Below are 19,831 nucleotides of genomic sequence, written 5' to 3'. Positions count from 1 at the left end.
TTGCTCTCAGTCCATTCTAAGCCAAACATGGAACATGCAAAAAGTGAAGTCAGCACTCCTAATCATAATCATATATTACATACACAGACTTGAGGCATCCCGGATTCCCATCTCTTCAACTGTCCCTTACCTCTTCCAGAAGACGTGCAGTAATGAAGCAGGGAGCCTCGTAGGTGGTCATGTGATCACCCACCCAGCTTCCTGATTGGATGGGAAGCCGCAGTCACGTTCCCTTGAAGCTTCCTAGGCATCGAGGACTGTGGCTTTTATGTGTGAAATGTAAGTGGCGATTGCTGATGCGCTCTGTATCGCAGAGCCGGTCTGTGATCTCTCCACCAGTTCAGTGACTAAAAGTACAATGCACCCTGTGGCGGTGTTGCGATTGAGGTGATTAAAGTGAGCCGAGGCATATCCTGTGCGCACTCCTAATTATCATACGTATCCTGGGCCAGTGACTCAGAAATTACTTAAGTCACTGGAACAGCTTGATAGCCAGTACGCCAGTATTTTCAGCTGTTGATTAGCTTTTTGTTTTAACATTTAACAAGAATGTATGCATAGTGAAATACATTTTTTTCTGTTCAGTAAAAAAAGTTGAGTATCACTTCTCCCTCAGCTGATCCAATAATAAACGTGTTGGTCATTACAATAATGTCGCAGCACTGCTTGCTCTTGTGGAAACTTGCAGCTCTCAGCCCTCTAACTGTATTAATAATAATTAGTAATAATCAGTGAAGGCTTGCATTTGCAGTCTGGCCAGCCACATATTCACTAACATCAGTGATAATAAAAGGCTAGTTTAGCACAATTATAATTTATTTTTTTCTTCATTTGTTATTGGTTAGCACTTCTGCCTTGCAGCACTGGGGGCCCCTGGTTCGTATCCTGGTCAGGACATTATCTGCAAGGAAGTTGATTGTTCTCCTTGTGCTTGCGTGGGATTCCTCCGGGTACTCCAGTTTCCTCCCACACTCCAAAGACATGCTGGTAGGTTAATTGGATCCTGTCTAAATTGATCCTGTAAGTATGTGAGAGAGGGACCAAGGATTGTAAGCTCCTTGAGGGCAGGGACTGATGTAAAGTACTATGTAAATTGTTGGCGCTATGTAAATACCTGTAGTAAATAAATAAATAAATTACCAAACTGAACTGTTTGCTGTTGATCTGAAACCCTTCTTTAAAATGCAAAAGGACTGTTGCATAGTTGCTGGCACTATGGGGCTATGAGATTAGTTAAGATAATTCCAGACAGAATGTTTACATCCCATAGATCTGAACGGGCTGTACTTGTCCTACCGGACAAAAGGTAAACACTGTAGGAGGCTGCTGCCATTGGAAGAGCTAAGCACCTGTGGGGGTACTCGGGTGGCTCAGCTTAGTGTATTTAAGGCACTAGAAATATTTATTTTCTGTTTTTTTGTGTGTTTTTTTTACATAAACTACTAAACTTTTAAAGGCTTTAAAATGTTATTCTTTTTTGTTTTTCCTACGTTGCATTAAAATAAAAAAATAATTTTGGATTACATTTTGTCATGTGAGAAAAACAACAATAAATACTTACAGGTGGTGCCATTTTGTGAACCTTTAAGAACAAATAACACAACGCTAAAAGGTAAAATCCAATGCAACTCACCACTGTTCGAAGTATCCGAGAGATTTAGTAGGCCTCCCCCTAGCCCCCGGTAACTATGGTAACTGTAAGTCCCATTCCCATTGATGTATAACACCTCTTGCGTGCTGGATACAGCGGACGTGGAATAAGTGACCTGTGCATTCTCTTGTTTATATGGTTTGTCGGGTAGTGCTGGTTCATCCTGCAAAGACAATTTGTGAACATACATGTCACTGGAAAGTAAGTTCAAATTTAAGTTCCGATATAAACATTTAATAATTTCATATTTATTATTTCATTTTTATGAATATATAAAGTGCCCTCAGCTAGAACCACTGCTTGTTCAGCGGAAAAACATTGGCCCTATTACTAACACTGGTAAAAAGTCCAATTTTTAGCAGCCACACAGATAAAATACTGACCAGATGGCAGCCCTGCCCATAGCTAGTGCGTTGTATCAAGTGAGTCGTTTGAGGCGTGTCACACTAGCGATCTGTGAGTCCTTGTCAGTGACAGGATTGTCAAAAACTGCAAAAATAATTACCTGCGTCCATCTGTTGCTTCCTCCCTGGTCAGATAAGTGAGGCAGCCCTCCGTTGCTGATGGAAGCACTGCAGAATTTAAGTTGCCAGCAGGGGAACAACGCCTCGCTTATCCAGCCAGGAAGGGAGCAACACATGGAAGCGGGGGAGCATTTCCAGTTCTCACCAGCGCCAGGATCACTAGTGTGACATGAACGGTGGGGAAAGTGCATTAATATTTGAAATTCACCAGACAAGGCAGCAATGTTCAAGCTTTAGGCAACCTCTGATTCCAGACACTCAAGCTGTCAGGGTGTTTACATACCAATGTAATTAACAATCAACTACAAATAAGGGAAATATTGAGTGTTTGTGGTCTGTAAGGGCCATGCCATTCTGCATTCATTGCTGTATAATTTTACACTTTCCTTTTCACTATATTGCACACCACACTATTTTTTTACTTCCACCGCTCCAAGCTTGCTCCTGTGATGGACTACAATCTCAATACAAACTAGTAGTCCATCACTGGAGCCATTTTTTAAAATGTATTTTATTGTTTATCCGATTAACCGATTAATCGAACTTAATAATCGGCTAACTAATCGATTTTGAAAATAATCGTTAGCTGCAGCTCTAGCCAGATATGAGGAAAACTGGGGCTTCAGGAAAACCAAAGACGATGAAACCGATCAGTTCAGAGGTGTCAACCTAGGGGAAGGATTTATAGAGTGATAAGGATGAGAACATGCAATACCTGGGTGTGGTTAAATCGCTTAAAGGGCATGACTTCACTTGCACCATAACAAGCGGATGTAGAAAGTTGTGCAGTGCAGTGAGAGCAAATAGAAAAAGATGCCAAAAAACATTTCCAGGATACAAGAGAAGTTTTACTGATCAGCATACAAAATGAGAACTGATACTGAAAACTATACACAACATACAGAACACATGAAGGAGTACTATGTCTTATTTATATACAAAGAACAAAAACAGAGAATGATATCCAGTGTTATAGTAGTTAAAAATAGTAGTGCCATGTAATGTCTATATGTAAATGTTTAGAAACAGTAACCTAAACAGCAAAATACACATTTCCTGCCTTTTACACATTTTACACATATGAACATATTAGTACACATTGTAACTATGTAAAGAAGATGGCTGGGTCAGGCCTCTGTTGAGAGCCAACAGACATTTATACATCATCCAGGGTGAGAGTTGACATGACTGTCAGTTTCCAATACTCAGTTTTATATGGAAGTTAGACAATTAGATTTCTGTGGCCAACACCTACATTTTTCTTTTTATTTAGTGTTACAAAATTTTACCCAACCTATAAGGGTTAATTCCAATGGGCGAGCACATGTGTGCGGCATTCACTCTCTGTGTCCAAGTGTGGGTACCTAGACCTGCACGTATGTTCAGGTTCAGGTCAGCGTGTAGTTGCGTGCAGGCATGTCTTTCCATGGGGTTATGCAGGCAGCTGCACACAATTACATGCAGCACCTGGCCCTCCCGAGAGCAGGTCTCTGCATGGGCATGCATGCCGTCGGATGTGCACACATGTGTGAATGAGCCCTAAGATTATCTAACAAATGTCTGAAAGAAGAACTGTTCATATCATTCAAAGCAGCCAATTAGATTGACACTTCATTAATTAAAAAAAAAACCTGATTTATTTCTATTGGCACAATGATTGCTTTTCTTTAATAAATGAGGCCTTTTGTGACTAAGGTGTTTGCATACAATGACACGATTCATAATATTAGGAAACTGATTTTTTTCCTGATTCCATGCGGCCTGCATTCAGTATTCAGGTGAGTAAGAGGGATAATTGGAACTTGGCAAAAGAATCACCATTATCCAATGCCAACATCTTTCCTGCACGAAATAATTATTAAAGTACCGTTTATTTTTCTGTCCCCTGGAGATTTTCTTTTTATTACAATAGGATAGACTCTGCTTTAACTCCATGTATTTGTCCCTTTTACAGATCAAGGTTAAGTGCTACACATAGTCCTGGATAAAAGATTTATACTGTATGCTCCGCATCAGCCCTTGCCTTCCATTAGAGAAAGGACCTACATTTATTAGTGAAGTTCTGGAATTTTCTATAGACAAGGTCAATTATATAGAAGAACATTGGATGAGGAGGCAGGAGGAGCTGGCTCCAGCACCGAGTGGTCGTTGTCAATTTAAAAAGGGTAAAAGAAAATGATTAGCAGCTGAAGACATTGTTTGCCATATGTGCAAGGCACAATAGACTCACTATTGTGATGGCAGTTTGTTGCAGCAAAGCATTGCTTCCATGAGCACAAAATAGGATACATAATAAAAGGTAAAAAATAAAAAGGTAAAATGCTTAAACTGGCAATAATATTATTATTATTTTATTAATAATATTTCTATTATTATTATTAGCATCATCATTATTTCATTTTAGCACATTTAAAAAGATCCAGCAGTGTAAGTGAGAAAATCAACATGAAATCCTTGTATTCTGGTAAACTGTGATACATTTATCTCACAGTTGACATTCCCCCCATAAATAAACCAGACGTTGCAAGCTGTAGAAATAAAAAAGAAACAAAAAATAATTTCTCTGTATGCTGTGGAAGAGCAATAGGGAAAGTTTTAACATTTTGGTTGGACTGGGAGTGAGTGCTTTCATTGCATTTTAGATATATGTATAGACTTGTATTTCTATTAAAAACAGATTGTATGTGTGTTAGCAGGAAAGTAATATGATGGGTGATGATTATAATGTAGTATAATCACATGAGGAGCATTAACAGGATGTAAATACATTTTTTGTAGAGTTGCACAGATACCAAGTACAGTACTCGGTACAAGTACGAGTACATGTACCGATACTTTTGAGCTCCAAGACTACACTAGAGAAAAAATCAACAATTAGGAGGCAGCTGTCATTTGTAAGGAGCACACGGAGCTCCTGGGATTTGTACATCTCTGTTTTAATGTACGATTTTGTTTTTATAAATATAAATAAAGGGATGTACAGATACCAGTTTTGCTAGTACGAGTACTGGTACTTGTCGAGTACTTACAAGTACGAGTACTGATACATTTTTGTTTATTGTCATGTGACAGTTTTTCTAAAACAATACAGACTAATGATTTCAGGACAGTGGTGGAGCACCAGAGCAAGGTCCCAGCTGCAACCGCTGCAACTCTGGTAGTTCTCATGAAAATGCCAAGTATCTGCACTGGTACTCGAAAAGTATCTGTGCATCCCTAATTTTTTGTATGCACATTCATAAAGAAAAGAAAGCAGCTAGTTACTAGTTAGTAGCATTTAAATAATGCTTAATAACTGTATATATAAAACAATGTTTGCAGTATGCTAACTTTCCAGCTTGATTATGCTACTTGATTTTGCAAATGTATATGCTGCTCTAAATGAATAATGTATGACCTGTTGTTACTATTTATAACAGTTAAAATATGAATCAATAATCTGACTTTATAAAGCATGATCTATTAAAAAAACTTCTAACAGGAAATATTTATATGTTTTTTATTGAGTAACAAATAAAGAAATAAACATTTATGACGTGCTTAACTAAGCTAGTTGTTGACGTCCACTAAATGGCAATGCAACAAATCTACATATCTAATAACAGGATTATGCATTGTAAAAGTACATTTTATGATGTAATTCCAACTTTATTGCTAAAGTAATAATAGTAATAATAATTATTATAAAGCCATAAAGTACTTTTTATATTGTGTTTTTATTTCATGCTCTATTGTGGTTCATTTGTCGTCATTTTGCTGCTCTAGGGGACATATTGTGACATCACCAAGTATCCTAATATTTAAGTATCTTGGCTTCCACATCTTTGACACTGCTAAGTAGTCTCCAGCAACACTTAACAAATCCTAAATGTTAGGCTATTAAAACAAAAAACACTTTTACTAGGCTTGTAAATGCCTTTTTCTCATTTGAATGCTCTATGTGTATGAATGGGACATTTTTATATAAGGATTTCATCGCTAAGAAAAAAAAAACCTGCCGAAGAAAATATATTTTTCTATACATTTGTGGACAAACAGTACCAGACCAGTGGGATAAGGAATTACATAATCAGAACATACCAAATTCCACCCAAATACATTTTCTCTGCTCCTCTAGTTAAACTTAAATTTATGTTAATTGTTAAAAATAAAATGGACTACTAATGTCCTATAACATTTTTTAATGAAGCGTGGCAACATGTGAACCTGAAGCTACTAAAGTAGAATTGTAGGAGAGTAAAATATACTTTCCACACTGATTAGAGCTGGACTGGGACACTGCATTTGTCACATGGCGGCTCTATACCAAGAGCTGAGCGATCATGTAACTGCTGATCTTTCAGCTCACAGTCTCTTCTCCCTGTAGAGAGCATTCACTGTCAGTCACTGCTCCACGCAGGCATCCGCCCCCTTTCATTGGTAGGACAGACAGGGGAGGGGGTGGGCACAGCTGGCTCTGGCTCTAGAGAGGCACAGCCAGCTGTCAATTAGGCAGCCAGGGTGGATCCTGACAATATTGTCAAGATCCTTCCCTGCTGCAACTGTCAACAGATAGCAGGCAGCAGACACCTATGTGCTGACTATGTATCACAGAAGTGCATTAGTAAATGTATTCCTGTGACTCAAAGTAGAATTAAAGCCACAAAAAGGGTTGATTTTTGCTTCACTTTTAAAGGAAACCTGTCATGACAAGAATATGACATTGCAAATCTCCTTTTGAAATAGCCAGTTGTCTGGCTGGTATTCTAGTGATTTGTGAGTCACTAACTTGAAGCATGTAGATAATGGGTTTCTGAATTTTTCTGACACTCATCTGCTGCATGCTTGTTATGGGTGTTTGACTTTTATGCAATATTGAAGGCAGACACAGCCAGGCTGCTAGCATTTTCATAAAAAGGTCATCGATGAAAGCCTCTGTATTTCTCTTAGGGCACATGTTCTGAAAATAATGTAAAATGTATGTATAACCAAATATTTTGGATAGAGTAGGAAAGGATTAGAACCCTTGCCAGCATTTGTATTGCTGTGTGTCTCTGCTGGGTAGACTCACCTTTTCTATTGGTCCTGGTGACCATTGTCAGGGAGACAGAAGGTGAAGGGAAATCCCAAAGTTCTCATTGGGAGGTGAGGTTGAATCTTCCAAAGGGAACGTGTGTTTGGGTGACAATTGTCTAGAAGGAAATTCTCCTCACTGGGAACTTTGTGTAATGTCTCTGGGACAAAAAATTAAGACAATGCTCCTCAATGGGACAGACACAGCACAACTAAATCAAAGTTCTTTTACATAAACATAAACCTTAATTCTCCAGCATGCCCTGTCAGTGTAGCAACTGGTAAACACTGCTCAAACATGTACCTCCTAAGCATCTGGTAACCAACAGTTGCCTAACCCTGTTCTTGGACGAGGTGATTTCATTTCAAAGCATGAAAAATAGATTCACCACCTAACCTGTTAATCCCAAATATATGAAATATGTGATTGATTTACAGTTACTTTTCATTTTCTTTTTAGTGTAATTGATTCCTCTCCTAGTTCTGTTCACATGGGTCCAAAAGTTGAACCGTGTGGTTTGTTAACACAATCCTGTTTAAATATTGTTCCCTGGCAGCATTCCCTTGTTACTATGTAGCCATCATCAAAGAATAGTGCTCCAAACTGACCAGTGGTAAATTATTAACATAATACAAATTGTTCTTGAAAAATTCATCTGAAATGTGCTAGATTAAAAAAATGAGGACAGAAATTTGTACAGTATGCATGCTCGTTGTTATTCTACAATGCATTCATTTGGTTTGTTCATCTGGAGTCTCCTGTAAACACTTGCATCAAACTCAGTACAGGCTGCTGCTATGACAACTATCCAGAGGCAAATGTCAGGTCAGCTTGCAGCATATGTGTCTAGTCCATAATTGCTTTGTCAGAGACCTAATAGCTGCCTTCATCTGCCTCTAGAGTCCTTAAGCCCTAAAAGCAATACTTCTTGCAATTCTTAATGATAAGGTGTTCGATTTACCACTTCTAGCCTTTTTTCCTTTTGGTTAAACTTTTTCATGTAGAGTACAACAAGATCTGCAAAGTAATCCTATATTTAGGTGAGAACTGCTAGCAATAAGACAATAACAAGTGTGGATCAAATGTCTAATAAAATATCATATATACAATCTTATTCAGTTGTATGCCCAGTATTGGCTTATCCTAACAAGTCAATTGCCATATCACACAAGTGTTATTTTGTGTTCCGCCAATGTTAACAAAAAATACATCAGAGAAAAGTATCTGCACTGCCCATGGCAACTAGATTCAGCTCTCACTTTTCTAGTATAAGTTAGAAAACAGAAATACTTGGCTGGTTATGGGCAGTGCTATTATTTATCATTTGCTTTGTTTTTCATGCACTAGAGCAGGGGTCAAAATGTCAAGTCCTGAGCTACTAGCCAGCCCTTAGGAGTTACTCGCCACCAGTTGCCCACCTAACCAGGCCTGGATTCCCCACAAGGCCATCGGGGCGGCAGCGGTGTCCTTGTGGGGAAGTTGTCCTCTCTACATTCAGTCCTGCTTTGTTCAAGCAGGACTAAATGTAGAGTGAGGCAGCCGATTTTTCGTTTACATGTGAACTCGGCGATGTTGCCGAAATCACATGTAAACAGTGTGCAGCCGGTCCGTCCTCCCCTTCCTCCTGCACTTACCTCTCTCCTTTGGTTCCGTCCTCCGCCGCCGAGTCCCGAGTCTCTCACTGCAGTGATCAGAGCGGCAGGGTTATAAGTAACCCTGCCGCTCCGTGCAGACTGTAGACAGTGAGAGGAGAGAGCTGTGTTTTTCCTATCTCACCTGTCACAGGAGTGCCAGCACAGTGCTGTGCTAGAACTCCTGTATTGGAGGCGACAGGGTCAATGAAGAGAACCTATCACCTCCAATTGCTATCACACAGGGGATTGTTTTCTTCTGTGTGATAGCAATAAAGTTAGGTGAAAAAAAATGTAATTAAAAAAATGTAATAAATAAAAATTTATTAAGGTCTGCAGACATTACTAATCACTCCGTTTTCGACCCGGAGCTCAGTGAAGAGCTGCGCCTAGAGAAGAGAGAGCCCAGCAGGAGCAGCTGCTCCCACTAGTGAGGTACTGACTCAAGCCTGACTGAATTTCCACTCGCCTGCATTGCATTTCCACTCGCCAAATGTGAGCAGGCGAGTGGAAATTTTGAGCCTTGCACTAGAGTACATTGAGGGGAATTCATCAAAGCTGAAGCTCATGGCAACCAATCAGCTTCTATCTTTCATATATTTCATTTTCACAGCTTCACTGAACAAGCTGAAAGGAGACGCTGATTGCTTACCAAAGGGCAACTGCTCCAGAATCTGTCTCCTCCAGTTTTGATAAATTCACCCACTGTGTTTGTATTCACAGTCCTTAGAATACAAAGGTTACTTAAACAAACAAGCAGTTTCTAACAGTTGTTCAGTCAGGGTACGTTCACACCAGATGCAGTGCGTTCCGGTCCGATTCTGGCCGGAAAGTACTGCATCGCATTGTGGCCGGCTCACTATCTCGTGGGGCTGGATTGGGCGTGGCGGGCCATTGAAGTGAGTGGCACCGTAGCCACACCCTCCGGCCGCAGTGCTTGCAACATTTTGATCGCACCGCAGGCACAACATTCACTTCAATGGCCCGCCACAACCCCTCCTGCCCCACAAAAAAAGTGAGCTGCCCGCAATTTGATGCAGTGCGTTCCAGCCAGAATCGGACCGGAACGCACTGATCTCAGTCCTTTCTAGAATTGCTTTTCTCTGCAGTTAAGGCTACAACTCTTTTGGAAGTATATGTATAAGTATATGCCAGCTTTTTACTTCTGATCTTGCACTTTTTGTCCATTCTTCTGGCAAAAGTGGTTTAGCTTCAACTGAATAGGAACCATTGGTGAACAGCAATTCTCAAGACTTTTTGAGTTCTCAACTAGAACGTGGTCTAAGCTTTGGCTGGCCATTCAGGTTCTTGGTATTAAACCACTGCAGTTAAGCTTTAACTGTGCATTTAGGGTCCCCATCCCATAAGGTCCATTATCCCACAGATATGTGAATTTCCATCTCAGTCTTTGGCCTCTTGCAGACCTAAAGGTTTTTCAACGGGAATTGCAATGTATTTGGCTGCATCTATCCTTGCCCTCAATTCTTACTATTTTCCCAGTCCCTGCTAATAAAAACCATCCCACAACATGATGCCGCCACTACCAAAAAAACACGATTTTTTTTACTTCCAAGCTGTGACACTACAAAAGATGATGTGCAAACAGTGTACTCATGCAAAAAAATTACTTTAGTGTTTCTCTCTTTTATAAATATCTCTGGTTTATGAAAAGCAATCATAATTGTGAGCCAAACATAGCGTTGTAAAAATTAAATGCTACAAAAAAGCTTAATTTGATTAGTATAAAAATCTGCTTTTTAAAGTTAGGTACTCCCTGTTATGCATTTATACTGTATCTATCTAAATACTTTACAAACTGATTTGGTTGTTATGTAAAATTCGGAAAACCTTGCTGGACAGCCATTTGTGGCCCATTGAGACAGAAGACTGGAACGATGGCTGTGCACTGGATGGGATTGTTAAAGATGGAAATTTAGAGACCAATCAAACAGTTACCTTAGCAATATACTGGACAGTCTCAGTACTTTACTATTAGTCCAGACATAATTCTGTGTCTTGAATGTTAAAGAAGCGTTGTTGTCCAGTAAAGAAGCATTGCCCGTGTCAGCTATACCCAGGGCCGTCCCTATAATAAATCATCTCATTGGGTCTCCTGCCGCACCCTGTTCGGTCAAAGTGTCCCAGGATGCCAAGAGCTCTTAGCAACCTGTGACTCTGTGTCTGGCATCCTGCCAAGCTCACTGACGTAGCTGACGTAGCTGGTTGCTAGAAGTTAAGCGTGATGCTCTGGCTTGTGTCCCGTTTAGCTCCTGCCAACCAGTGATGTCAGTGAGCTGAGCGGGATGCTGGACAGAGCCTGAACCAGAGGTACCATACATCAACTGCCCCCTTCTGCACCACCAGCACTCCCCATCACTACCACCCCCTTCCCCCGAAACGCGCACCACCAGCACTTCCCACTCCGGCCTCAGGCTGGAAAAATATAGGGACATCTGTGGCTATAACAAATCCAGAATAGAACTTTTGTAGGGACACATTTATTTTACAAAGAAACACCACAACTATTGCAGAAAACAGGTGAAAAGAGGACAATTTTTTTTTTTCACACTGTGTAAAATAAACACTTTACTACAGCCACAGAACCTACCAAAACAATTATTTTAAACAGTGTGAAATGTCGGCTGATTCTTACCCAAATATCAGGCATATTACTGAGAAATAAATTCTATAAAGGGAAAGCAAAATATATTTTCAGCAACGTCATAAGATATTAGTGGAGGGTTTACCTTAAAGTGGTCTCTTGTGAAATGCAGAAATGCAAGCCCCACAACTGTATGAGTCAGAGTTTCAATAAAACTTTATTGTTCCAGGCTGCTTCTATCTTCCACCAGACTCAGCTACTCCCCTGACGTGTTTCACACTCCTACAAGGCTTAATCATGGGCCTAATTGAAGCTCTGACACATACGGCTGTGTAACCTACGTCTTTGCATCTGCTGTGTTCTAGGGAAGGAGCAAATCTTTATATTGGCTATGGCAGCTGCAGCTGTTTCAGTTAACCGGAAGGCCTAGAGCAATACCATTTTTGTAGTCTTACAATAAAAATATATCATAAAATATTACATAAAACATTTTTTTATATGTATTTATTGACTGTTGTCATATTTATTCATTTGTTTTTAGTTTTGGATAGGGTAGGGGACCCCTGTAAAGTTTTAATTTTTGTCTACGTTTTTCACAGGGTACATGCATCCTCTCCATTTAATACTGAGACAGAAAGTGATGGGAAATCCACCATTTTACGGTTGTCACCAGGTTAGGGTAAAACTTCCAGTGATGACATTTGCTCTGGTGACAACTGTCTAAGAGGGTTACTACCTTCGCTTTGTAGAGATTTCCTGTCGCCTCTTCTCACATTTTCGAGAATATCTCCAACAGGGCGCAGGCAGCAAAACATAAACTGATGGGGTTTTTGGCTATACATTAATTTTGAAGCTAAAGTTTAATCTGCTTATATTTTGCCTTTGTTGTCCCCCACCCCATAATCCCCCCACCACCCACATCAACATTTTAAAGACATTTATAAATAAAACCTTTCCATTTTCATTACATACCATATTTTAGACCCAGTAACATCATGACTGGGTCTCTGTGCTCCCCCATGCACTTATTATTATTATTATTATTATTATACATGGTTTGTACAGTCTGCACAACCGTCTGTGCAGCACCTTACAATATATAGGGAGCCAATACAGTTAAAATATAAATGAGGACAAGAGGGTTAGGAGGGTCCTGCTTGTAAGAGCCTAAAAGGGGTAATGCAGGCAGATAATGGCTGGCAGGAGGGCTTGGCAAGATGGTGTACATAGCTTCCTGAAATCACCAGCTCCTTGAAGGCAGGGACTGATGTAAATGTGCAGTATGTAAAGCACTGTGTTTATTCTTGGCACCATATAAATACCTGAAATAAATAAATTAATAGATAAATCTCAGCACCCTGCCATAGTACCCCTCTCACGGGTCATCAGCTCTGATGAAAGCAGAGGGCTGGATTTCAAATTAAGTTATGCAAATATCAAAATGCTTAGATGGTGTAGAGGAGTGGGCATTCCTAGGCAGGTTGCATTTTCCTGCACACTGCCCTAGATAATACTCACATATGATGCTGAGCCTCCATGATTAAAAGAAACTGAAATCCAATGAATGAAAGGAGTGGGTCAGGGATGGACAGGCCGGAGAGGAAAAGGCTAGATGATGCTGGATGTCCTCCAGCTTCTAATGCACATTGAGGGAAACTCACGGTGTTCAGTGAAATCAAACTAAACCATTTCAGTAGAAGAGAGGAACCTGTACAACTGTGCAAGACTGAAAGTAATGCTCAGCTTTAATTAATACTTTTTCACATGACTTTCACATTATTTTCATGTATTAGATATAGAGATTTATAGATTAGCCACTAGAATGAGCTCACAGTGGCTCAGTGCAATTGCACTCTCTTTTACCAAACTTTGATTGTTTTTCGTGAGCTGGCAGACTCATGTATATGCATTATGAGAAAGAGCAATGAAGAAAAACTCATCCTGAGAGAAATATGACAGAAAATATAGCTGACCCCTCATTTTTACAATGCTAATAATATGACTGTCGTGCTAATCTAATGGCTTTAATATTTCCGAGGCCACTGTCCCCAGAACTGGCTCTATACACGTTCCAGCTCAGCAAAATGTATGTAAAGCCAAACCTCTTTTAGGTTTTAGATTGAGTAGGGAATAGTTTCACCAGCTGTCATCAGAACAGGAGTTCCTATGGGGAGATCTGCCTCACCCTCTGTTCAGTGACAATTGAAAAATGTTTGATTTTCTTTTAAAACTAAAAATATGGTTTTCATAAACAGATGCACTAACATTATGTGACATAAAAAAACTGCTGCCATTTTGTTCTACAGGGTCTCTGCTTTCAGAAAATATATAATGTTGGGGAGGGGTTTAGGTAATCTTCAAATCTGTGCAGAAATGAAAGAAATAATAAAATAATACCTCTGACAGTGAAAGGGTTAAAATAAGGTTCCAGCTGGACTTTGAAATATTTAAGTGGAACATAAGTAAGCTGCATGGGGGGTGGCTCGTCATAATGTGCGCAGCATACTTACACATTATGGCACACTTCCCTACTAGTGTGCCATCCTCCAGTATGGCAAAGTCCAGGCTCAATTTTGCTGCTCCACCGCTCATGTGTGCCATTTTCTCATCCGATTCTGCCAGGTCCCACAGAGCTCCTCTTTGCCCACTAGGTGACATCTAATAATGTAACTCCTAACAATGCACACAGAAGTTACATCATCCCTGGCACCAAGCTTCATTCCCAGTATCTCACAGATGCTAGGGATAAGCTGTGAGTGTACATTGTACTGTGCAGTGTACACACAATTAAAAGAGTGCTAGGAGCAAGAGAAAATACTTTGTATGTCTATTCTGCTAAAAAAAACTCTACCTTCTAGTAACTTTGTACTTGTAGATTTCAGTTCTACTTTAACATATACTATTAAAATTATTTACATAAACCTGATCCCTTTTGGATGATTAATCCCCACCCTTAACAAAGAAGACGTTCCTGTAGTTTCTCTGCATTAGGTGTATGCCTAACAGAAAACACCAGTGGAGATTTTGGTGTGACACCCTGCAGGAAATGCCATACCTTGCACAAGTCCTGCAATACGCAGGACTGTCCCAGGAATTCAACCAAATCCCAGTGTCCCGCAGATCTAGGTTGTGCCCCGCAGCCAGTACTGGAATGCTCATTATACACCCTTGGCTCCTTTGCTGCTCTGTTGGGCAGAATGATCTCCTACTTGACATGAGCACTATAGTTCTGACAGAGGGAAGTAATGTCACAAGATGCAGAGCATGAATAGGTAAGTAATCCACTGAACACCAATGACTCCCACTGACACCCCCCACCCATCCCCCTTTTCCCTCACAGGGCACCAGTGCTCCCCTCTTCCCCCTCAGAGTACCAAGTTCCCCAATTTCTCCCCCCACAGAACACAAATGTCCCTCCTTTCCCACCTACTGAGCACCAATGCCCGCCCGCCCGCTCCTCTCAACGCCCAATGAACGCCAGTGCCCCCACAATGCCAAATGTGGTGTATTTTGCCTCTCATTGACCATCATTGCTGAGCATTTCTTCCTCCCACTGACCACCAATAAGCAGGTAATTATTCTCCCCAAGAACACTGATTTCTGGTATTTTTCCTCCCCCTGACCATCAAAACGACATTTTTCCTCCCCCTGCCCACTGACGCAAGACAGAGTGAAAAAGAGAAAAAGTGCTGCACACAGTAGCCAAACAAATGCAGGCTGTAATGTTAAGCATGAGTGAACCATGCAAAGTTCGATTCGCAGTAAAGTTGACCTCAGCATAAATCTGCCAAACCAAACATAGCCCTGAACCTGATTGTAATCTATAGGTGATGAATCTGGGCAAGCTTTTGTTAAAAAAGGGCATGGGTGGCTAAGCGCTTACACAGGGGGACTTTTCTTGTAAACAATAAGTAGACCCCAAAACGTGAGGTCTCCCTGATTTAAAAAAATAACTTTGTTGAGACATGCAGCCTTGGTAGCCAGGAATGGAAGGGGCAGAAAGCGTGCACCCCACCTCCAGAACCATACAAGGCCACATGTCCTCAACATTGTGAGGGTACCTTGAAAGGCACCTAGTCTCCATGTTGATGAGTACAAGGGCCTCACCCCCACATCCTGTACCCCAACAGTAATCTCGGGGTCTGCGTGGGGGGGGGGGGCCTATCGGGATCTCGAAACCCTTTTGAGAATAAGTGGGCCCCCAAATATTCAGCTTCTTCTACCTGAGTACAGAGTATGTAGTACCCTCACTCATACATCATTTCAAAAATAAACAATGTCCCCCGAAGTAAATCCAATGACAATCACATTGTCCAGTGATATAGATCCATATCAATTGAGATTAGTGAAACCCCATAATGTTGACCCACCGCTATGATAATCCACCGACACAGCAATGCTGCTTCCCCAGCAACTCCCATTGCCAATGAGAGCTCCTTTTTGCTACTGCATTCTGACCATATTTGGCTCCCCAGTGCTGTTGTTCACATTCCAGGAATACTGGGGATCTGGCATTTGTATGTTCTAGTGATACCACTGCTAAATGACAGACTTCTAACTAAAACAGCCAGAGGTTCAGGTGGGCTGGCAAACTGGTGGCCAGGTCGCTTGCCAAACTACAAATAGTCTGACCTCATGTGCAACCTGAACCTGTAGCTCAGCCCAGTCATTTTACAATTTGGCAAAAAAAAGCAGGAACCTTACTAAATATTTAGAACTTTTTTTTTTTAATCTCTGGGCCTCAAGTACAAGGTCATGTTCTCAGGTTTCCCTTGGTGGGGACAATTACAATGGTAATTACAGAACAGGTGTAATATAGAGTAAATCCCACTTAATGTAACCTTATGGTGGTACATTACAGTTGAGGAACAGTGCCTAAAACTACTTTCATTTCTGCTCCTCAAGTACTAATACAACAACCAGGCATTCTCCAGCCTGAAAATCTTTCAGTCTTTTTGAAAATTGTCTTCTATAATAATCATGAGCAAGGAGAGTGATTCCACTAATAAAGAAAATGTTTCACATATTCAGTAGCGGGAAATATTAAGCCCCTTGCTGTTTGGTAAGTGAAATTCTAATTGCATTTTGTATTATTTAGAGAGCAAGCTCAGTCTGGTGACTCACTGCACTGTCCCATTTATAGAGTTATAATTCTGGGCTTTGCGAGATGTACGCTTTGAACATTCTGGATGAGGCTGATAGAGAAGGTGAGTCATCATACTAGCCCTATAAAGACATCCTCAAGTACATTGCAGCAGAAAAGTTTACAAAGATTTTTTTTATCTAACTGCATCTTCATTGCACATTAATCCTGATTAATTTTGGTAGTTGATTTATGTATCATTGATTGTTTCCCTACTACATTCCCATTGCAAAATTTATTATACTTGGCTTACCATTGCTCATTTCATGCTCATGTACTTTGCACATCAAGGGGGCACTTGCACATGAATTATTTCCATTATGTTATACATTAGCTTATATTTTATAGGGTGCAACCATATGGGTAATAATACGATAGAGATCATTGTTTGTGAACGCATATTTCAATTTAGTTTATGTAGCTTCTGTTTTGCAGAGATTAGCAATTATGTCCTATATCATATATACAAATTGGACCTGATAGCGGTATATGATTAATTATTATATAGGAAGACAACTATATATTGTGTGCTGTAAACCATGTGTTTCAAAGCAGCTTACGGACCAAAGAAATCAGAGGTCTGTGGTATTTACTATCTTGAAGCGTAACATAGCATTATTATTCCTATTATTATTATCTTAATTAAGGAGAGGAAGAAAAGATAATAAGAACAGAAAGGAGGGAGGGAATAAAGAAAAGTAAAGAAAGAAAGAAGGGAACAAAGGGAAGAGAAGAAAAAGAGAATGAATAGAGAGAAGGAAGGAAGACAATAAAGAAATGGAGAAGAGAAGAAGAAAAGGAATTGAATGAAGGAAGAAAGGAAAGAACAGAAGAAACAGAAGGAAAGAGGAGAAATAAGGAAGTAAGCAAGAAAATGAAGCAAGGAAAGGAAGGAAATGATGAAAGGGTGTAAGAGAGGAAGATGGGAAAGAAGGAACAATAGAGAAGAGGAGAATGCACAATGTTAAGCATCTGCAGAATGTTACCTGCTGTCTGTCTAGTCTCATCCTCTTTGCGGCATTCCTGCTTTCACTTTCACAAGCGGAGGCCAAAATACTTTCTGCTACAGCGGAGGTGAGGTGTGAAGGTATAGGCCGAGACTGTAAAAGAACACAACATATATAACAAGGATTAATGAGCCGCTCACAGAAAAGCACTGTACACTGTGTTAAGGATACCAAAATGTTATTTTACAGTGCACATAAACACAACAACAACTGAAAGGGGAAAAATGAAACAGATGGTAAAAATGAAGACTAGAAACAAGACAGTCGTTCACTTGACATATGAAACAGTGACATTCTGGGTTTAGTCTATAGAAAGTGATTGGAATTCTTAAGGCATAGAGTGTCTTTGGCCTTAGGTTACAGTGTTCGTTGTCTTCTCTGCGCAGAAAATAATCATGAAAAGAAAACACTGTACTAATTCAATCTATGACTGGTTCTAAACATGGAAAAGAACACAGGCCTTTACTTCAAATGGTAAGGTCTCCATTTGAATTGATATGTTATCTGAAGTAATACTGTTGAAGACTTTGCTGAGCAAAAATGCAGCAACTACACCTATTTATCCCACATCTACTTAGGGATGTTCACACAAGAGATTTTTATGTCAATGATTTTGAGAATCACAGGGCTTTATAATCCTGACCGAGCCGGTGACTGCAGCATCTTCCGATGAAGGTGAAATGAATGAAATCTCTGGCATCAAATTCTCATGTGATCTTGCCCAGTGAGAACATCTTTGACTCTATCATTTGAGTGAGCTCCATACAGGTTTTGTGGAGATCACAAGATCAAAATGCTATAATAAACAGAGAAATATTTGTAAATCTCTTGTGACCCTGCTATCATACATTTTCATGTTATACAATTTTCAACAGTTTTATCAGCCCCGTTCCAATGAATTTTCTGACCTAGTGCTCATAGCACAACTACACAAACACTCACACATGCTCTTTAGGTCCTGCTTGGTCCAAAACCTGATAATTTGCTAGTGCCATAAAAACTCTGCCAATGTACTACAATGGCAAATGGTTGAATCTAACTGCCTTTTCATCATGATTTTTTAATTAACATTTTAATTTTGAAAGGCCTCCAAATGTTATTGAATGTCAATTGACTACTAGATTTCAGTATACCACTATACTATTTCTGGACACCCAGAAAGTGTCCTCTTATTTTTTAATAAATACAAATTAAATCAGAACGTGCAGAGCATTAAGGCCTCTAGTGGAACAATACTTATCTCAGGCCTCCCAAATATATTTAGAGCGATCATCCCATTAAGTAACTGTTTCAGTTAGTAATGATTTACATTAGCACTATTCTCATTTTCAAAACTCCAATGACTGATTCTTCCAGGGTCATGTGTGGCTATGTGCTATTACATAAAATATATTAACAGGATAGTGATATACACATATTAAATGTATCACTCCAGGGGAAAATTACTGGGTGAAAAATGTATCGGAGACATAATGAGTGTCAATATGAAAAGGTGTTGGGTGATATTGGCCTTTCAGTAATCTTTGCAAAATCCCCTTGCTGAAACATTAGGACGAGAAATATTTAGCAACAGACAATTACAGGTCAACTCTAGTCAAATAATACACTGCCAGAGGATAACCACAAGTCCTGTAACTCTGAAAATGTACAAGACAGCACACAGCTAAGTGTCTCTCATATCTAAAACATGTACATATTATGTTGTTAAATCCAATCTAACATTTCTAATGTTCTGTAAATAGTATTAGAAATACTATAGTGGTTTCAGATCGTACCTCAATATAAAGTATTTATAAACTGGTCTATAAAGAGGTGTATGCAGATCTTAATCTAACCTTGTGGTGTGGTCATTCTAGTCTGGAAAAGGCTGCATCTGACTTGTAATTTGTATTAATATATGCTCCACAGACCACCATATCTATAATCCATTGCTCTAATTCCACCACTATTTATAAACTGGATAGATTTGGTTACAGACACAGAACCCTTCACAAGACAAAAGTTGAAAGGAAGGCTGATAGTGTTCCTTTTGCTCCTAAAACTGGTAGACCAGTTTAATAAACAATCATTCCACTGCTAAGGTACTGTAAACATTAGGGCCTGTGTGGATGGGCTTTAGACTTGTGTCAATTAAATCAGTGTGACACAAGTGTGCAACAGATTTGAGATGCTTCTGAGGTCAATCAAAATTCAATGACAGGTACATGTGACCTGAGGTTG

General features: G+C 39.8%; 1 protein-coding gene across 3 annotated transcripts in view; it reads right to left on the bottom strand.

Annotated features, from left to right (window-relative positions):
- The window catches only part of NOL4 (nucleolar protein 4), a 256,570-nt gene that overhangs the window by 6,376 nt on the left and 230,363 nt on the right, over positions 1-19,831 (bottom strand). For 2 of the 3 annotated variants that reach the window (XM_018555318.1, XM_018555320.1), the window contains 2 exons: positions 17,591-17,704; positions 1,634-1,814 (listed from right to left, as the gene is read on the bottom strand). In XM_018555318.1, coding sequence (XP_018410820.1) covers positions 1,634-1,814; positions 17,591-17,704 — 295 coding nt within the window. The remainder of the gene's footprint in view (positions 1-1,633; positions 1,815-17,590; positions 17,705-19,831) is intronic. The other variant, XM_018555321.1, reaches the window with a different exon arrangement.

Source organism: Nanorana parkeri, unplaced genomic scaffold (assembly GCF_000935625.1).
Source record: "Nanorana parkeri isolate BGI_ZX_2015 unplaced genomic scaffold, ASM93562v1 scaffold191, whole genome shotgun sequence".
Taxonomy (NCBI): Eukaryota; Metazoa; Chordata; class Amphibia; order Anura; family Dicroglossidae; genus Nanorana; species Nanorana parkeri.
Note: the sequence above shows the minus strand (reverse complement) of the source record. Positions and strands in the feature narration are given on the sequence as shown.